At 34.3% G+C, this 13,937-nt stretch overlaps 1 protein-coding gene across 1 annotated transcript in view; it reads right to left on the reverse strand.

The window, feature by feature from the left end:
• Nucleotides 1–13,937, reverse strand: part of LOC136981990 (fat-like cadherin-related tumor suppressor homolog) — a 461,240-nt gene that overhangs the window by 316,963 nt on the left and 130,340 nt on the right. The window contains 1 exon segment of the mRNA XM_067278416.1: nucleotides 13,019–13,341. Within this exon segment, the coding sequence (XP_067134517.1) occupies nucleotides 13,019–13,341 (323 nt within the window).

Genomic DNA, 13,937 nt, shown 5'->3' on the forward strand with positions numbered 1-13,937 from the left:
AACAGTTACCATAGAAGCCAGTTATCAGAAGACCATGTGTAAGGACATTTCTGATGAACTACATCTCAAAGATACTGCAGAACAGTTCTGTAGACAGTCTGATCAACAGTTTCATTGATTCATGCCATTCATCAGTCTGTGTGTAAATCATCATCGATTGAAATATGGTTAGTTTTGAAATGCGAATACAACTCAAATATTTTGACTGAGTACTGTTTCTCCAAATACTTGTTGAAACATTTTGTATGTTTTGGTGACCATCTTACCAAGTTTCCAGAAAATTTGACATAAACACATTGCTCATTTAACACAGCTAATGCACAATACAATAGAGAGAAATACACACCTGAACTGTACTGTATATGTACAACATTTCACTGACAACTGATATGCTGTCACCCACTTCTCTGGCTTATGGTACAAAGATATATAGTGAAATATTCTTCATGGTTGTTACATTGCTATTATTATTAGTTTCTCCATAAAAAATACTGTCCAGAATAGTTCTGATCAGCCCTCAAACTAAATCCATTAAATCATTTTTTTTACCAATAGAGCAGTGTTTCCCAAACTTTTGACATCTGTGTACCCTTTGTATAATTTTCTTAATGCTGAGTACCCCTCGTCAAAAAAATTGCATATACTTTAAATCAAAAACCAAAGATAATGAAGATATTCCATTTCTATATGCTGCTGCAATTGAAAAATCGAAAAAGCCAAAATAGAAGACTATGTGGAAAATATTGTTCCTAGATATAGCGATATGGACTTTAGGTCTCATTTTCGTCTTTCTAGAAGCACTGTCAAGTCTCTGCTAAGAATTGTCAGTTGTAGTAACTAGCTACAGAAAAATTGGTTTATTCAGCATTTTTAGCTTTTTATTAATACTAAATCACATAACAAACCTTTCTTGTTAGAAAAATCATACAAAAGCTAAAAATACACACGCGCACATTGTAACAATTCAATGTGTAGATACTGGAGGTTTTTGTGTGACACTGTTGTCTTGGCCATAGGGTGAATAAATACACATAATCACAGAACCCGGCAAAACCGCTAAGAAGTAACGAAGTTTTTCATTATTTTTCTATGTTCGTAATCAAAAACAAGTAAACTGCTTCTTGCACCAGGAACAGCCGAAGCATGGTGCAGCGTGTACCCCCACTAAACTCTTCCCGTACCTCTGAGGGTACGCGTACCACACTGCAATGGGAAACACTGCAATAAAGAATGTCATCTGCTATCACAGTTTCCTTAAATTTGCAAGTGATAAAAATACTTCTTCTGTATTTTGATCTAATTTCTTATTGCATCGATTTTAGCTCCATATAATTTTTAATTCTATTATTATGTTGGGTTAAGTGAAATACACACAGTTAATACCAGTGGCTGTGTACTATGCCAGACCAAAGTCAAGACATAGCAACCAAAACAAAACTAAAATTAAATAATTACATCAGTGTCAGTGTCTGTATTCAGAAATTTCCTAACAATATCACATGTATTCAATATTGTGGCCTTCTGTAGTGTGATGTATGTATTTCTAGTCAATTGTAATGTGCCCAGGCTTTTGTGTAGTGTGTGTGGTATCACACCTGTACAGGAGAGAACAACAGGTAAAATAAGCACCCTATCCATCCTCCACAGATGCCTTATTTCCTGGGTGAGTTCTGTGTACTTGCTAATTTTTTCAGTGCATTTGTTTTGTATATTGTGTGTGTTTTGAACAGATATGTCTATAATGTATGTTATTTTATTGTGTTTGTCAATGAGTGTGATGTCTGGTCTATTGTGGTAAACTGTTTTATCTGTGATTATGGCCCTGTTTTCCAATACTGTCTGTAGAATGTATTTGTAGTATGCTTTGTGGATGTCTAATAATTTGTGCTTGTTTGCAAGCTCTTGGTGTATTATATTTGCTACTTGATTATGTCTATGTAAATAATCTGTCTGTGCCAAGAGCTTGCACAGCAAGTAATGTGTTGTATAGTTTCTGGCATGATGTGACATTTTCTGCATGTGTCATTTGCGAGTGTTGTATCTTTCAGTATGTGTTTTCTGTAGTTTTTACTATTTATGACCTGATCCTGTATGGCAATCATGAATCCTTCCGTCTCCCCAAAGAGCTAACCAGCTGTTTGACGCAGTTTTGTCAACAAAATCCTGAGCCAGGTCATAGAAATGCCTGCTATGGAGTGCCTTTTGAGCGCACGATTGCTTAATGGTGTCTATGCTTTTTATATGTTCTGTTGTGTACGTAAGACATGAGTGTAAGTTAAATGGCGTGTTATTTGAGTCTGCTAGAGTTACTGCTTTATGTTACTGTAATGTTTCTTGTTTTCTGTAGATAACTCTCACTGTGTCTGTATTTGTTTGTAGTGAAGGTTAACTATGTTAATCAGGCCACATCCGCCATAGTTACGTGGAAGGGTTAATCTTTCTGGGGCAGATTTAGAGTGGTGATGTTTTTGCTTAGTAAGTGTTGTTCTTGTTTTCCTTTGGAGTTGCTCGAGATCTGTGTTAGTCGAACGTATAACTCCAAAAGAATATGTGAGTACTGGGATGACATACGTGTTTATTGCTTTAACTGTGTGTTTTGCATTTAACTCTGTTATGAGAATAGTATTTAACCTACTTTGGTATTATTTAATTAAGCTTTGCTTTATTTGTTTATGTTCTGTTAGTTTGGCCTGTTGGAATCCAAAATACTTATAGAACTCGCCCTCTTCCATGAATTCAATAATGTCTCCGTTTCCAAATGCAAAATCTTCTTTCTTCTGGATTCCTTTTTCTATGTGAAGTGTTTTGCATTTGTCTAGGCCAAACTCCATTTGTATGTCCTTGGTGTATGAATGTGTGATTTGTAGGAGTTGATAAAGTTGTTTTTGTGTGGATGCATAAAGTTTTATGTCATCCATGTACATGAGATGTGACAGTGTAAACTGTGTTGTTTTTTATGTCTGATATTGTAGCCATATTGTGTGTTGTTTAACATGCTGTATAATGGGTTCAGGGCTAAGCAGAACCAGAGAGGACTCAAGGAATCTCCTTGAAAAATTCCTCTCCTAATGAATATTTGGTTTGTTTGTATGGAAGTGTTACTAACCCTGAGATGTAGTGATGTTCTCCAGTGCTGCATAGTGTTTTGAAAGAATGTAATGAGTGATGGATGTATTTTGTACATGTGTAGAATATGTAGCAGTCAACTGTGTGGTACACTGTCGAATGCTTTTCTGTAGTCTATATATGCCATGTGTATGTTTCTGTGTTGTTTGTGTGCTTGCCGTAGAATGACTGAATCTATGAGTAACTGTTCTTTGCATCCCCTGTGATTTCTACGAGCAACCTTTTTGTTGTTCTGTAAGAATGTCGTGTTCTTCGACATGTTTGTATATTTTATTTGCGATACAGGATGTCAATAATTTGTTGGAAGACATGTAATTGGTCTGTATTGTGTGGGGTCTGTGGTATTGTTGTTTTTAGGTTTCATGTAAGTGATGCCCCGAGTAAGAAATTTTGGCATGTCTTGTGGATTGATGATGATGTGTGTTAGGCGTTTAGCTAATTCCTGGTGTAGTGATGTAAACTTTTTGTACCAGAAATTGTGAATGTTGTCTACACCAGGTGTCTTCCAGTTGTGTGTTCTGTTAACAGAGTAGTGGATGTCTTGTATGTTTATTTCAGAACAGGGCATAGTTGGTATGTTATGCAAGTTTTTGTTCTCCTTCTGAATCCAGCCAGCATCAGCATTGTGTGTAACAGCACTGGACCAAAGAGAAGACCAGTAAGTTGTGAGTTCTTCTTCTGTTGGTGTGCCACTGTGCTGTGTATTAGTGGTTGTTTTGGTACTGATTTGTCTGTAGAAGCGTTTTTCATTGTTTGTGAATAATTTATTTTGTTGTTTTTGTAGTGAACATGTTTTGTATTGTTTGAGTCTACGTGCTTTGGCTGCGAGTTTTTGTTTTAGTGTGTCGATGTATTCTGTAATGTGTATGTTGTGATGTTCATGTTTTGTGTGTGTTTTGATTTTCTTGAAAATGTTTTTGAGTTGTTTCTTTAATTTCGGTGTTATGTTGTTTTTAGTGTATTGTGTCAGCCTGCCTAATTTCTGTCTAATGTCGTTTATTTGTGTTACTAGTCTTCTCTGCCAGGCACACTTGCGTTAGAACTGTGTTTTGTGTATATCTGTCTGCGATTGTATTCACAGTCTATGGTGTGTCACTACTGTGACTGCCCCAGCATAAACTAATGTATGAATGTCTGAGAGTGTAGAAATTGAATGAATGTAGTGTGGTTGTAAGAGAGTGTTTACATAGTGCTTTTTCCTACTACCTTTGATGTGTTGATTTTTGGTATTCGTGGTCTTTGTGTGGGATCTGTGCCTGTATATTTAGTGAGTGTTTCCTGAAATATAAGTGTGAGCATGTATTAACTAAATCTATGGCTGTGTTATCAGTGGTGGATGAGGAAGTGTCTGTAGTATCAATAGTTGTTGTGTGTGTACTGTAATCAATGCTTGTTGCTGGATTATCCTGACAGGTTACGTGATCTTCATTAATGTTAGATGTTTCTGTCTGTTGATGTATTTGATCAGCAACCTGTTGTTTGGTAAGTTCAAGTGTTGTTTGTAGAATAAGGTTGTTGTGTATAATTGTTCTTTTTTGATCAACAACCCTTTGTTCAGTGACAGTGAGATGAGGATATTGTTGTGTGAATCTATGGTGTAGTTGTTGTCTGTATGCTGTCATGTTTGTTTCGAGTTTTGTGATGGTGTAGTAAGTATGGATGATAAATTCGTTCATTTCTATTGTTGATTTCATCTGTTGGCGTGGTTTTCCAGCCTTTGTGATCTGTGGATGCATTGCCACAGAAACACCAACTCCAGCTTGGTTCCTCACATCTGTTGAGGGCATTGCAGTAGCCATGCTTTGGCCAGCTCTGCTTTCGCCACCTGTAACCAAAGGAGACTGTGGCATATTTTTCAAATATGAGACTCTGCCTAATCCACAAATGCGGACCTTGTTAACGTCCGAGGCAACATCCGAGCCGGTATCATACTTACATCTGGTTACTACTGTGATAAATATCTCCACAGAATGTGGGTGTGGTCACTCTTAGCTTCATTTCTCCCCATAGACCTTACTGGCATGTGGTCCTGGTGTCCCTACCAGGAGCTTGTGCTCCAGCCTGCATTGCCCTATGGATCAGTAAAATTACTGGGCTCTCCCACAACCAATAATAAAACTCCTCTCCCGTGGTCACCACGGGAGAGGAGTTTTATTATTATTATTTTATTTTTTTTTTTTTACGAATGTCATTCTCAGCTGATACTCATTCCAAGTGCTATGCCAGACTAACATCAAGGCATAATTACCCGAACAAGTGTTACATTAAGGTGATGTGTGTTCAATATTGCAGTTTTCTGTAGTGCCATGCATATGTTTTTATTAATGCTTAATATTTCTAGATACAAAGTTCAACATCACCTAATAACCAAGGTGAAATCAGCACTTCTTCTGGAACCTGTTAATGGTGTGCTTCGTGAAAAATACAGACTTATCACAAACGCTTTCAAACTTTTGAACAGTTCTTCTTCAGGTGAAATCTGATGGAATGTTTCAAAATGGAACATGAATATTCACAAAAACAAATTGAATGCCTGTTTTATGAAATCCGTTGCAACGGGCATGTGCATTCCTGTGTGGATGGTGATAATTAAGGGTCAACATCTATGAGAGTCTGCCAGACTACCGATAGATTAAGCTCCTCCTTCCAGTTGATGCAGGTGGTCCTGTGGCTAGCTTTGTGAATGGCTATGGCTTCCAGCTATTTAAGATGCTCTTGATGGGGTGTACTAATGAAGATCTCTGCCTTATCAAACTCTGTTTTGATGTCTGAATCCAATGCATGCACAGCAAGGGCAGTAGTGAGTTGCCCATGCTGAAGGTCTGCTCGGTGTTCTCTTATTCAGGTACTTAAAGAGCATTTGGTGGAACCAATATATATCAGATCCTTATCCCATTTGTTGTCTTTAAGCAGGATGGGGTAAACACTGGAAGTCCGTTACAATCTGGAGAGGTCAAGGTCCTCTACAGATTGTCAGACATCAAGGAAGAGTTTGACAAGGCACAGATCCAGAGATCCACATCAGTACACCCCACCAGGAGCATCTTAAATAGCTGAAAGCCATAGCCATTCACAGAGCTAGCCACAAGACCACCTGCATCAACTGGAAGGAGGAGCTTAATCTATCAGTAGCCTGGCAGACTCTCATAGATGCCAACTCTCAATTATCACCATCCACACACGAATACACATGCCCGTCACAACGGATTTCATAAAACAGGCGTTCAATTTGTTTTTTTGAATATTCATGTTCCATTTTGAAGCATTCCATCAGATTTCACCTGACAGAAGAACTGTTCAAAAGTTTGAAAGCGTTTGTGATAAGTCTGTATTTTTCACGAAGCACACCAGTAACAGGTTCCAGAAGAAGTGCTAATATTTGTAGATTTTTGTGTAGTATAGGTGGTATGATGCCAGTGGAAGAGAGGACCACAGACACAATAAATACCCTATCCATTTGGAGCTGTCTTATTTCTTGGATGAGTGGAATGTACTTGTTGATTTTTTCATTTTCAGCATGTGCATTTTTCATGCTATGAGTGTTTGGAATGGAGACCTCTATTATATAAGTGATTATTATTATAATTCAGTTGCATTTTAATAAAAATAACTGGCATTGTTATGTATTAAATATTTATTCTGTGTAACAAAATTAATTACAATTATTACACCAATTACACTATTAATCACAATTATTACACTAAAACAGAAAAGTATCAAATTTATATAATTATTATATTGTGGCTGTACGCCATATTTTTGTCTCAATATGGGCTGAAGGGCCCACTGAATGCCACAGAGAACTGAAGGTGGTCATGGTATAGAATAAATGAAATGAAGAGCCACAAACAATTGAATTGAGGATGTGTACAATTCAATTTTTTCAAGATGTGATAATTTTATGGATGTCACTTAAAACATCTTAAGAGAATCAGAGCCAAGTAAGTCACTTGTAAGTCCTGAGTCCTTTCACACCCAAAAACTCATGTAGCATTTGATGCTTTCCAATGTAATAGTGTCATAGACCCAACTGAAAATCTAACTTGGTGAACACCTGTAGTGCAAATCATTAAACCATCTGGTGATGTACTTTACATCCCTGCAGTAATAGCAAGATAACAATTAATAAAGCCCTATGTGACTACCCAAATCTAATACCAGCAGTTCTGCACCTCCTTTCTACATCCCTTTCTATGTTTCCAAAAATCAACTTAACTCTTCAACTACCATTTGATGACGCTCAAGCTGACCTACAATCAATCATTACTCACTGAGATATTTTTATAGTAAAATAATTATAGTTTAGTATACCAGAATTATTCCAGAATCTTACTGATAGCTTGTTATCCAACTTTCTGAGTATTATCCCATAAGTTCAATGACATCCTAGTTTGTGCTTTCTCTTCAGATGACCTGGTTACACATTGGCACACTGTTCTTTCATGTCTGTCTAAGTACAATCTCCTTATAAATAAAGAAAGATGTTTGTTTGCAGTGCCAAGTATAAATTTCTTAGGCTAGCAAGTGGATAAAGATGGGATATCCTCACCGATAAAGGTTATAGCTATCCATGAGGCTCCATTCCTACTTGCAAACAAATTTCAGACAGTATAATTTCACTATTAAAGGCAGGAGAGACTGTTTTTTTCAGCTTTTGGATTACCAATTCACAGAATGTCCCTGATAACAGGCTACCCATGGGTAGCTCCCTCTCTGGACATAGGTGGATCTTTCAAAGATAAAGAAAAGTGGCATGAGGTGCAAGAGCTCCAAGATGGAGGAGTGTCAGGTTGAGCATCATCAGATAATAATAGTATGGAAACAAAAAGTCTCCATACTATTATCTGACAGAACCGATGGACAGTGACAGAACCACTATATTGCCTACTTGACAAGGATGCTGTTTCTAAATGAATTACCTCACATGAAATGCTTATGAGTTTAAAAAACTGTTGCCACCTAATAGTACATTTGTTTCCTTTTAGTGCTCTCTGAGCAAAAAGAGATCTATAATCTATTATCCCAAATAGTGTGTTTGTGCCATTCAACAGTTCAAATGAGTTTTCAAACAATTTAAGTGTGTTGAAATGCTGTGATCTGTCTCCTGAACAACATGGAATCTGACAAGTTTTTGCAAGTTATTATAAATTATTAAAGATTATAAATGATTTTTGAGAAGGAATGGAAGATTTATTCAAGTTTGATGAAAATACAAATTTGCCTGTCAATAAACACCTGCTAGAATTTAAACATGATAATTCTTACATGTGATACACATCCTCTGTTAGTATATGAGCCTTTGTATGCCAGATGATTGGGAGGCACCTGCCTTTATCACGAACATGGACTAAGGCCAAATGCAATTATGTGTACATTGACAAATAAGCACTGAGTCTGGTGAGTAGTGTTAAGTGGTTTCTCCATTTCTTGTTTGGAAGAAACTTTATAATTTACACAGATCATTGTCCCTTATTATGACTTTTTACTAGTAAAACACTAACCTCATTAATACTATCACCATGCATGCTAGTATGATCCTAAGTTCTGGCATTGTATAACTTCAAACACAAATAGCACTCAAGAAAGGAATTAGCAATTGCTGATACCTTGAGTTGTCTTCCTTTACAGACAACAGAGTTTAAAATTTCTCCCTTGTGCAAAGTCCTATTTATTGAACAAATTCTTAATTTACCTGTCCGTGTATCCAACATTGCTTTGCAAACCACGAATGATTTTGCACATTATTGCATTCAACATTTTGTCCTTTCAATGACCAGATAATAAACCTTCCAAGACAAAAATGGCAAAAAGATTGACTTCAGGCAAACATTGTTAGATTTTGCAAGAATTTAAAAATTATTTCCAATGTAAAAGTTATTCAATGTGACATCTGACAATAAATGTTGTTGAAAAATATCAAAAGTATAGGATCCAGTAAAAGTACAAAACATCAAAAGAACAAATTCTTCAGAGAAACTTCGTCGAGACAGCAACAGTTTATTAGACAAGCCTTGTAAAATGCAGTCAGTTCTCCAAAGAATCAATTTTTTCTTGATACTGCTGAAACATTTATCAGCACAGGAATTCTGTTATGGAAACTCAATCAGACTATATTTAAAAATTATCTTGAAAAATATATTCGAAAGAAATTGCCAGACGAAAGTACTATTAGGAAGAATTACTTGCCTTCTGTCTACCAGACAATTTTCCAAAAAGTGTTAAATACTAATTTAACACTTTTTAAGTTGCGAGTAGAAACAATAAAAAGTTTAGAAGAAACTGCAAATACTATGAAATATCAGTGGGAAATAGTTAAAGAAACTCTACACCTTTCAGAAAATTTAAAAAAAAAAAAAAAACCTGAACAGTCAATTCAGAAAAACCCAGATATTCAAGAATTTGTTCATTGCAAAGATATGAACCAAAGAATTAAAACACACTATTTGTTTCTGTAGAAGTAGAAAGATCTTTCTCCACACACAAACATTTGTTAAGAGACAAGCAAATGGACTTTACAACAAAACACATTGAAATTATAAGTATTGTGTACTACAATAGATTTTTATTTGAATAAAACTAATTGTGTTTTCTGAAATGTAATTTTTTTTAACTTTTTTGGCACCTAAACATCTGCCCTTTAATAATAAGTTTGCTTTTATTATGATTTACAGTATTTTTATTTGCAATATACAGTATTATATAAAGTTTTTACTTTATTTTTTGTTTACCTTTATAATCTGTATTAAACTTTTAGAAAGATTCAGTATAGTATTCTAATTACAGTTTTGTATGTCAATTTTTTCATAATCTCACTTGGCTGACCACCTCACTTATGTAGCCAGAAATTGTATACCCCCAAAGATGACCATATAAGTGAGGTTTTACTGTCTATCAAATAAATATTAGATATGTGTAATTGTTAATCCAACTATGAAAAACTGAGCCCAAACATTATTTTGTTCTGGGGTCACTATACAGTGAAACTGTATTAATGGACTTGCCTGAATACAGACACCTCTATGTAACGGACATTTTTACAATCTCCAGACCCTTCAAATACAGCTTCTATAATATTTACCTCTAAACAGTTGACACTCTAAATAATGGACACCATCATCCATAACCTACCTTATGAAAACATAAAGTCCAGACTTCAATATTCCGAAAGAATTAATTAAGTACAAAATATTTTAAAGCTAAAATAAAGAACTGGTTCAAATACTTTTTTAGATGATGAATTTTGACTGTAGGCATCGAATAAAAACTGGCTTAAAATAGGAATAGGGAGAGGAGGGCATATTGTAAAAAGCCAAAAAATACTCCTTATCCATTAGAGAAGACTAATCTGGTTGAGTTGTTAATCACCATTTATCATCATACATATTAATGTTATTAAACTTCTATTTTATTGTTAAAATTAAGCTTTTGGTACCAAGAAACCATAAACTTTTCCAAAGTTATTCATTCATTTGACAAGAACTGAGCATAGCAATAATGAAAAAGAAATGGTTTAAAGATTAAGACAACCTTTATTTGACGAAAGTTCAAAGATCATGTTACAAAGGTGATTTGCTGACCACTTCAAAGTGTAGAAAGATTTTTGATCTCCTCACATTTATGACATCATTTATGACCTTAACAGCTTTCTGGTGGCAATTTTTAATAAATCATTTATTGAGAACAGCAAAAATTTTCGAAAAATTACACCTACTTAATAACTACAAAGCAGACAAATCACATCAATTTTTATTAGTCGCTTAGACCATAAATGACATTACAGATGTAAGAATACCAAATACATTTCTTACCCATTGAAGTGGCTAGAAAATCACCTTCATAACTGGACATTCAAACTTCCATGGCCTAAACAGACCTTTGTCCACCCTTCTGTTCATAATAATACTTTCATTTTTCTTTTTTGTTACTTCCACTCAGGTTGTTTTTGATGACTTAATAATTAAGTAATTACATTTTGTTGTAATTTTTGTTCCATTTAATTAAAGTATACAATCCATTTAATATTTAGAATTCAATGAAAATGTGATTTTTACAGCTGAAAAGATAAATAATATACTGTATAATTATTTTAATTATATATTCTACCTATACTTTTTGGTCTTTTCACATTCCTAATGTAAATTTGATGTTTTCGTAATCCATCATATTCTTCACTTTATAATGACCAAGTTAAAATATTGTGGCTGAACGCCATAATTTTTATATATTTTATATTTTTCTTTAAATTTTGTATATTTTCTTCCCCCTATCTCTCTGTTATTGTCTTTTCCTTTTAGAATTTTCTTGTTCGAACCTTCCTTTCTTGGTGTGGTGATGGGTAATCCCTTTAAAACAATGGAACAGAATGTGATCCTGAGGGCAATAAGGATAGCACGTGGACATTCTGGGTGAGGGTTCCAACCAGGACGGACATGGAAATAGAGCTCCCCAGTGCATTTTAGCATTGCATGAAGAAGACAAAGGCTGTGAGAGAGAGGATCATTGATAGTGAGAGTACAAGAAGATATTACTGACCCTTCGAGCCAAATATAGGAGGAATTTTGAAGAAGTCTATCCATCATCCCAGGAAAGTGTTTTGATTTTGTCCCCTCAACCCACCACAACAGAAACATCACCACCGATCTTTCTGAGTACCTCTTTTCTATCTGATTTCCTTATACTTTGTTTTTTTTCACCTAATTATATTCATAATCTAGTTATATTTAGTCTTAAGTATCTAGTCATAAGTTATTTGTATTCTCTGAATAAAGTAATTGATTCAGATAAAGATTGTATTGCACAGTTATAGTCGGGAAAAGTCTGTATAAATTGTAGTTTACCTCTTATTGTAGACCCATTTCAGGGAGAGAGATTGGCTGGCATCCTGAAAAGTAACCTGTATTCCATAGAGTGAATTAAAGCCTTTTTTTGTATATTGTTTCTTTGTTCTCATGTATGCTCTATTCTCACAATACAATATGGTCACCAGCATGTATCTCCAATCAGCAGACACCTCTAAATAGCAGACAAACTTCTCGGTCCCAACAGTGTCCACTATTTGGAGGTTATACCGTATTTTGTTTGAGTTTATTTTGAGGAGTTTGTTTGTTGTGTTTGTTGAAAGGACAAAAAAAACCACACTCTCCATTCAAAATTAATCTCCACTTAAAAAACTGATAGTTTTGTTCCATATTTGTTGTCACTTATGTCAGGTCTCAGTTGAAAACAGTTGTATAATTTGTTAAAATAAAAGTGGGAATTAAATTGTCATGTCACAGAATGATTCAGTCAACTTAATATATTAATATATTTTGTCAAATATTGTCTGGGAAAATTGTTGGTAAGACACAATTGTAAAACAATTGTAGCAAATAAATATATTGATGAGCATAAATAATTGTTAGCAACTAAGTATGTAGATGAGCACACAACAATGTTAGAAATGTGACCGCATACTCAATGCTTAAAAGATTGCAAAAGGAGAGCTGAGGTGTATTCTCAGTCGATACCAAGTGTAGTTGGTTTGAGAAATATTGAGACTGTCAGGTACATTTATAAGTTAGAAGTTAGGAAGCATTTTTTGTCCAATAACAGTTGATAAACTTAGTTTTTGTTGTTTTATATAATAATTAATTTTATTTAGAACTAATCTTTTCCTGCATTTATTATTCTATCACTTAACATGTTAGTGTTAATTAAATTTAACAGAAATTTGTTAATTATAAACTGACTATTGTGTTTTTTTTGAGAACATTCAATTTCATGGTTAACAAGTTCATTTTGTTACATTCTGAACTTTAACTATCTAAACTTAAATATAAACTCAAATTATCATTAATGTTTCATTTTTGTACACAAAATAAAAATAAAATGAAATTTTCAAAATAAATATTACCTGAAGTAATTGAATAAGATAACTGTGCATTCTTTCCTCTATCTCTGTCAATTGCTTTTACTTCTATAACTGTTGCTCCTAAAGCCGACGTTTCAAGAATAAAAGCTTCGTACCTTGGCAATAAAAATTCTGGAGTGTAGTCGTTATGATCAAATACATTTATAATTACTCGAGCAAAGTCTCTTTTTGCAGGGGTACCGTAATCATTTACCATAACAGTTAATATATGCTTCCGACAGAGCTCGTGATCGAGTGAACCTGCTATTGAAACTATTCCTTGTGTTGAATCTATGTGAAATTTCTTCTGGCTCTCAACACTGGCACTATACAATTAATAAATTTGTTAAATAAAATATTTTAATAATATATTTAATTGTAAAACTTTGATTTAAATTATGAAAGATTGGTCTATATCAGTGTTCTTCAACCTTGGGTCCATGGATTGGCACCAGTTTGCAGAAATTTCCTGCTGGTATGTGAAAAATTTCCTAGACTGATCTCATACTAACAAAAATTGTAATTTTAGAATCTTAATAAATAAAATATTATCTACAATGGTTTTTATTTCTGTCTTAAGATTATATGATTTCTTAAATGTGGTTTAATATGAGGAATTTTTTGCCCTAATTATTATGCATTTTAGCCTAAAAACTGATTACAAACTTTCTTTTTTTAATTGGAATTCAAACAAATCATACAAATATACCATAACCTCAGTTTTGACCTAGTTTAAGTCAACTTAAAATATAAAAAGGAAAAATAGAGGATGTTCAGGACAATGTTTAATTATGAGATACATTATCTGTGATATTTCCTGAGTCAGGTAAATAACATTTTATCCTTGCATATTTTAACAATGTAATAATTAACGTAAGCAACACACGCACATTAAGGAGAGTGATTGGACTGTTTCCCATAG

The sequence above is a fragment of the Centruroides vittatus genome, unplaced genomic scaffold (genome assembly GCF_030686945.1).
Source record: "Centruroides vittatus isolate TY-2023 unplaced genomic scaffold, ASM3068694v2 contig_8, whole genome shotgun sequence".
NCBI classification, from domain to species: domain Eukaryota; kingdom Metazoa; phylum Arthropoda; class Arachnida; order Scorpiones; family Buthidae; genus Centruroides; species Centruroides vittatus.